This window comes from Podarcis tiliguerta (genome assembly GCF_965153285.1).
Source record: "Podarcis tiliguerta genome assembly, chromosome: 7".
NCBI classification, from domain to species: Eukaryota; Metazoa; Chordata; class Lepidosauria; order Squamata; family Lacertidae; genus Podarcis; species Podarcis tiliguerta.
Window position 1 is genome coordinate 84,492,919 of NC_139540.1, and position 7,426 is coordinate 84,500,344.

The window sequence follows — 7,426 nt, forward strand, 5'->3', positions numbered from 1 at the left end:
AGGAAAGTATAGCCAAGTTCCTTGTTGTAGCAATAAAAACTAGGCCACAATTATTAAAAGGAAGATGCGTTCTTCTGAGTCAAATTGGTCTATATTTATTAGCTATTTCTGTTCATGGATTTTGTTACTCCCTTATTTTAAAATGCACTGTTTGTTTGCTTTTCTTACTGCTGTGGTTGTTTTTCATCCTATGGTTGTCTTGCAAATGAAGAGTTTATGAAGCTCTTCTACCTTTACTTCTGATTTTGGAATGAGAGCTGCCATCCTCAAAGCCACAAATACAAAGAAAAGGGGTGTCCAAAAGGCACTTTTCATTTTACACTCTATTTTATATTCATGGTCTGCAGACTGAAACTCGAATAAGCCTCCCCACCAATTCTGTATTCTTCGAATGGATACTCATTGAATGATATATGTTAAGTTGTGGGTGAACTTATCAGACAACACAGCGATTCTTCAAACAGCTCTTGTTTATTCACAGGCCAGGACAGAACTGAGCTGAAGGGTTCAGTCAGCCTGCTTATATAGAGCTCCAGTACAGCGTAACTGTAACAATTTTCTAAAACTATCCAATCACTGAACATCATTTTTGATCCCTTATTTGCATAACTATCTACAGTATCCCCCTGCTGGCCCAGGGTGAGAACTTCAGTACATAGCAATATACCTAACAGAAAAGACTTTGCTTTACTGGTACTCTGTTCATAGCAGATTATTTTGCTACAAGGAAAGTACCCAGGAAATGTTGGGGGAAATTATGATAATATGCCCATAAAGATGAAGGCTTGCTTGTTGAAAACCTCTCATTGCTTACATGTATTTCAGTCTGCTTCGTTTTAGTCCTGTTAAGCATAAGGGAGGGGGAGAAATTCAGTTCACCACCTAACCCACACTTCCAAAAACTATTTGAGACTTGAAACGCAACTGTCCTTCGAAATCCATACTTCTCCAAAAAATGTGTGCAGGAATGTGCATATCAGGGAAAGTGTGAATAGAAATGCATAAACATTGCATTATATTAAGGGAAATTGTAAACAAAAATGTGTATATTAGAATAAATGCACTTTAAAATGCTGACATTTTGTGAGCCATCCGTAAGCATGGAGATCTTGTAATCTTAGAATGCACTATGCAGATATATTTTCTAAAGAAGAACTGTAACAATATGCAGTTTTTCAAAAGAAATAAATCGTGGAGGTTCTCCCTCAGTTGCAATATTGTATATTTTCTCCAAAAAGCCTATTATATCCCTCTCAGTTTTTTGGCAATACGTCATCGACTGGCCACTTCTATTGAGAAGAGAAAGGGAATAGGATTCATAGTGATATATAAACTCATCTAGTAAGGTATCACATAATGTGAATGATGTGAAAGATCAATACGATATTTTTATGGAAAATACAACATAGTACTCAAACAGAAGAAAATAAGAAACTATTATTTCTGATGTTTTGAGAGGAATACTTGAGGTTATGTTTCATTTATTCGGGAAGAAACAAAGGATAATATTCATCAAGAAAGTAGCAGATGCAGTTTGAAATGAAACCATACAAAAGGGATTCAAATGGTACTCTCACCTGGAGGATATGTTGGCTTTCACCTGCATGACTGGGGACTCCTTCAGAATCATTGGAACTCCTTGGATTCACCTGAGCGTTAGGAGGCTCCACAGAGAAAACAGGAAACAGGGGCCTGAGAAACCTGAACTCACTGTTCAGAGACCCACCAGCTAAGCACACCTCATAGTTGTAAGCCTGGGATAGAGATCCAGCACCAGAATCCACAGAGTTCTCCTGGGAATCAGGTCCCACTGGGAAATTGGCTCCAGAGTTGTAGGTTCCTGTGAACTTTTCACGTTTCTGCAACTTGATTACAACAAAGGCCACCACAGAAATGAGAAAGATGCTTGAGATGGCAGCCAAGCAGATGATCGTCAGGCTGGGGTCTTCCTCCTCCACGGTTTCCTCCTTTGGGAGAGCCACACTTTTCAGATAAGGGTCAGAGAAGCCGTCCACTAGAAGGATTCTGAGCGTGGCAGAGGTGGACTGGGGAGGATGGCCGTTGTCTCGGACCACCACAATCAGATTCTGCTTGAAGCTGTCTCGGTTGCTGTCCGGCCTCAGGGTGGTCACTTCTCCATTCTGGGCCCCCACCGTGAACAGACCCGGCTCTGTGGCCTTCAGCAGCTGGTAGGAAAGCCAAGAGTTCTGCGCAGAATCCCTGTCCACAGCCACCACCTTGGTGACCAGGTAGCCAGTCTCTGCCCCTCGGGGAACCAGGTCATTCGAGGGGGAAGTGCCATTCTGGAGAGGGTAGAGGATGAAGGGGGCATTGTCATTTTCATCCACGACCTGAACGCGGATGGGAACCTCTGAGCTCAGTGGAGGGGAACCTGAATCCACAGCCCTCACCATCACCTGGAAATCTTGTACTTCCTCATAATCCAGAGACCGGATGGCATACAGGTTCCCCGTTTCAGAGTTGATGGAGATGTAAGAGGATGTGGGGCCATCTTTCACCTTCCCAGGCAAAAGCGAGTAGGTCACTTTGGCATTCTGCGCTGTGTCCAGATCAACAGCACGGACCGAATTGATCAGAAGACCAGGAATATTGTTTTCTCTTAACAGCATTTCATAGAATGGCTTTTCAAACACAGGAGGGTTGTCATTGACATCTGACACTTCAACATGAAGTATTCTTGTGGAAGTGAGTCTGGGAGAGCCCCTGTCTGTGGCTGTGATGGTGATGTTATACTCAGAGGCTTGTTCTCTGTCCAGCGACTGTTGGGTCACCAGCTGGTAATAGTTGTTCTCGGTGGGTTTGAGCACAAATGGCAGGTTGACTTCAGTGGTGCAGGCAGTTCTGCCACTGTCTCCAGAGTCCACGTCTGTGACACTGAAGAGGGCCACCACTGTGTCTGGGGGAGAGTCCTCAGGTAAGGGACTGGTGATGGATGTTATGGTAATCTCTGGAGCATTGTCATTCTCATCCTCAATCTCTACAATGACTTTGCAGTAAGCAGAAAGTCCCCCTCCATCTGTGGCTTTGATGTGCATCTCATACTTACTAATTTCCTCATAATCAAGTGTTCCTTTGAGAATAAGTTCTCCATTGTGTTTATTTAACTTGAACAATCTCAGCACCTTTTCTGGCACTTGGCTGAAAGTGTAAGTGATGAGACCATTGGCACCGATATCCTTGTCACTGGCTTCAACTCTTGTGACCAGCGTATCCAATGGGCTGTTTTCCATTAGTGTCACTTTGTACACAGATTGGTCAAACTGAGGCACATTGTCATTGGCATCCAGAACATCAATAATAATTTGCACTGTTCCAGTTCTTTTTGGGGTCCCTCCATCAACTGCTGACAGAATAAGGGAAATCTGTGGATTCACCTCACGGTCTAGTGGTTTCTCTAACACCAGTTCTGCATAGTTGGTACCATCAGTTTGTCTTTGCACATCCAGCCTAAAATGTTCATTAGGACTAAGGGTGTAGCTCTGGATAGCATTTTCTCCTTGGTCTGAATCCTGAGCTGTTTCCAAAGGGAATCGTGTATTTGTTGGAATGTGCTCTGATATTTGAAATAGGATTTGATTTGTGGAAAATGTTGGGGAATTATCATTCACATCCTCTATCTGAACTTCAATTCTGTGTAGCTGCAATGGCTTTTCCAGCACAATTTCAGACAGTAGAATACATGGTTCATTCTGACCACACAGGGACTCCCGATCTATTTTATCCTTTACTGTCACATCCCCAGAATGAGGATCCAGCTGGAAATACTGCTTTGAGCTCTTAGAAACCAGCCGCGCTCTCCGAGCAGACAGCTCCTTTGAATCCACTCTCAAATCTTTTAGCACATTTGCCACCAAAAATCCACTTTTCTTTTCCTCCACCACTGAATAGCGAAAGGACTCACACATTGCCACACATGCACAGAGATATAGAAAAAAAGACACAACTTGCCTGCTGTTGTGATTTATTTCCATATTCGCAGCCTCTTCTCTCAGATCTGAAACACGTGATGATTCTTTCTAAGACAACTGCCAAAGTTGATTGTCCATTGTAAGTTTGCAAGGTAAACTTTCGTATTTTTAAATCTAGAAGTGGATGTGGTGCCTATTTCCACATGAAATTTCTATAGATTTGCTTGTAATGGTGATCTGCTTCCTTTCTCGCTGAGATTCCTTTGTCTGGTGGTTACAGACTTCAGACAGCAATTGCTGCTCCTTGAGTATTTGTTCTGTGTTGTGTAATAGCACCACCTTGTGCTCAAGCTATGATATGATTCCCATAGACTTTGTGACTTTCCAAACAGTATTAATATAATCTTCTATAGCAATGTTTATAATATTTCATAAGGTGTATTCTCATAACCTGTATTTTATATATCAGAGTTGTCAGTAAGGCACTTTAGATGTATATTTCCTGCACGCAGGAGGGGGTTGGGCTAGTTGACCCTTGGGATAGAATCATGGAATCATAGAATTGTTGAGTTGGAAGCAACACCAAGGGTCATCCATTCCCACCCCCTGCAATGCAGGAATCTCAACTAAAGCATCCATGAGAGATGGCCATGCAACCTGTGCTTAAAAACCTCCCAGGAAGGTAGAACTCACAGCCTCTTGAGGGAGTCTGACTGTTGAGCAGCTCTGTCAGAAAGGTCTTCCTGATGTTTCGTTGGACTCTCCTTTCTTGTAACTTGATGCCATCGGTTCAGTCCTACCCTCTGGAATGTTCGCTCCATCTTCCATGTAAGAGCCCTTCAGATATTTGAAGATGGCTATCAGTCATCTTCTCTTAGTCTCCTCTTCTCCGGGCTAAACATACCCAGCTCCTTCAACCGTTCTTCATAAAGCTTGGTTTCCAGAACTTTTATCACACTGCTTGGCCTCCTCTGCACACATTCCAGATGGTCAACATCCTTCTTAAATTGTGACACCCAGAACAGGACACAGTATTCCAAGTGTGGTCTGAACAAGTCAGAATAGAGTTGTACTATTACTTCCCTTGATCTGGACATTATACTTCTGTTGATGCAGCCTAGAATAGCATTAGCTTTTATTTTATTTTTTTTATTATTATTTTTGTTGCTGCTTCACACATAATGTTAAGCTTGTGGTCCACTAAGACCCCTAGATCCTTTTCACATGTAAGCCATGTATCACCCATCTTATATTTGTACAGCTGGTTATTACTGGGGAAAGAGTTGGATCCCATCCAAGTCTTCAATTCTATTATTCTATGTCTCACTGACTTATTCATTCAAGCTAAACAAGAAACATGAGACACCCTACTGAGTAGGAAAACTTCAGAATGGGAACTGTGTACATAGTATCACAGAACTGTGCACCACAGAGATGGATGGATCCTTGAAGATCATTGATGCAGCCCTTCATTGATGCAGGAGATGTACAGCTAAAGTATCTGCAACAAATAGATCCAACAAGATAGTCCCCCACCTGCTGCCAGAATGCTGCCAGGTGAGATCTAACTGTTGTTGTTGTTTAGTCATTTAGTCGTGTCCGACTCCTCGTGACCCCCTGGACCAGAGCACACCAGGCACTTCTGTCTTCCACTGCCTCCCGCAGTTTGATCAAACTCATGCTGGTAGCTTCAAGAACATTATCCAACCATCTCGTCCTCTGTCATCCCCTTCTCCTTGTGCCTTCCATCTTTCCCAACATCAGGGTCTTTTCCAGGGAGTCTTCTCTTCTCATGAGGTGGCCAAAGTATTGGAGCCTCAGCTTCAGGATCTGTCCTTCCAGTGAGCACTCAGGGCTGATTTCCTTAAGAATGAATAGGTTTGATCTTCTTGCAATCCATGGGACTCTCAAGAGTCTCCTCCAGACCAGAATTTGAAGAACTAGTGTAGTAAAAAAAACCCTGGAACTATTACTTCCCATTAGTTGGAAATAATTGCCACTTTTTTGTCTGGGAGGAGAGTCCTGCTGACTCATGTGCTGCTTGTGTATGAATTTCATTAATGAGATTCTTTCCACATGTCCAAAATTGCAAAACTAGATATCCTCCAGGTGCATTTTATTTATTTATTGCCTATTTCGTCTGCGTGGTTTTGTTTGTTTTGTTGTTGTTTTTTGCCTATCATGGCTATTTTGAATTTTTATTCGTGTCTTAAAAGGTTTTAACTACCCTTCTTAATTTTATGCCATCTGCAAATCTGGTAAGGATTCCTTCCATCTGTTCATATAACTTTCACATAACGGTTTGTTTGGATAAATGTGGCAATATTTGGAATGAATTTATACAAAATGCAGTGGACTATTAATATATACATATGTATTCAAATAATCACATCAAATTGATAAAAGAATGTATAGGTTAGGGTATTTTTCATATATTGTATATATTCATATATATTTTCTACACATTTTTGTGCCTGTTTGTTTTTCTTCTATTTTTCTTTGCATCACTTTATTTCTTTATAACTGAAACCTTTTCAATAAAATATATTCATATCCTATCATATCACGGTGTAGAGTATCTGGCCCAGGACAGAGCCCTGCTGCCCCGCACTCAAAACCACACTTTAATTTGATGAAGAAATACTGATGAGCACTCTTTGATTACAGGTTTCCAACCAGCTATGAATCCACCAGATCATCTAGTTTGCATGTATGTAATGTGCTAATCAAAAGATCATGGACTTTGTTATGGACAACTCACCTGCTCTCTAAAATTTCTCACTGTTGATAAAGTGTTTCTGAAAAATTATCAGCAATTCATTTGTCCGTGAAGACTTGAACTAATTTAATACAACTTGACCAACTACTAATCTATCTTGAACTGCAATCTTGCACCCCACCCATCAGTCCTGCTGCTTATGTAAGGTTGGACACAGTTCCCCTTTTGGGAGAAGATAAATGCAAAACAGGAGATGAGCAGTTCTGCCTTCTTTTTGTCATCCTTACCTGGAAAAGCCCCTTTTCTTCCTCACCAGCCTCAGCTCCTTCGTAACATTAGCTTGCCTGACAACTGCTCCTAGAATTCAGAGCTACTAGCCTGTGTTCATCCTTGGTTACCTGTCCTTCCATTTATTATACATGTCTTCCCTGCTCTTAATGAACTGTACTGGTTACTGGTTTGTTTCTAGGTTGTTATTCTTCTAATCCATGGCCATTGCATTGCTGCCTTGCAATATTGCAGAAATGAGCCTTCTCCACGGTGGCACTGACCCTCTGGAACACCCTCCTCCACCCATGCCATTCAAATTGTATTATTTCTTTTTGTTTTTACCTTCAGCTGTGTTGTCTAAATAAATCCATAATGCTTTCCTCCAGTTTCTTTTGCTGTTGGTTTTGGTATAGTGTACTTTAAGTGTAGTCACGTTTAATCATATTTTTGCTGATTTATTGTTGCCCACTTTAAGATACCTTTCTAACTAAACAATATGTAGACTGAG

At 41.5% G+C, this 7,426-nt stretch overlaps 1 protein-coding gene across 1 annotated transcript in view; it reads right to left on the bottom strand.

The window, feature by feature from the left end:
• LOC310682083 (uncharacterized protein) overlaps window positions 1-4,437 on the bottom strand; it is a 77,033-nt gene extending 72,596 nt beyond the window's left edge. Inside the window, exon 1 of the mRNA XM_083450325.1 lies at window positions 1,495-4,437. Within this exon, the coding sequence (XP_083306451.1) occupies window positions 1,495-3,992 (2,498 nt within the window). The 5' untranslated portion in view covers window positions 3,993-4,437. The remainder of the gene's footprint in view (window positions 1-1,494) is intronic.
• Window positions 4,438-7,426: the final 2,989 nt, after the last annotated feature.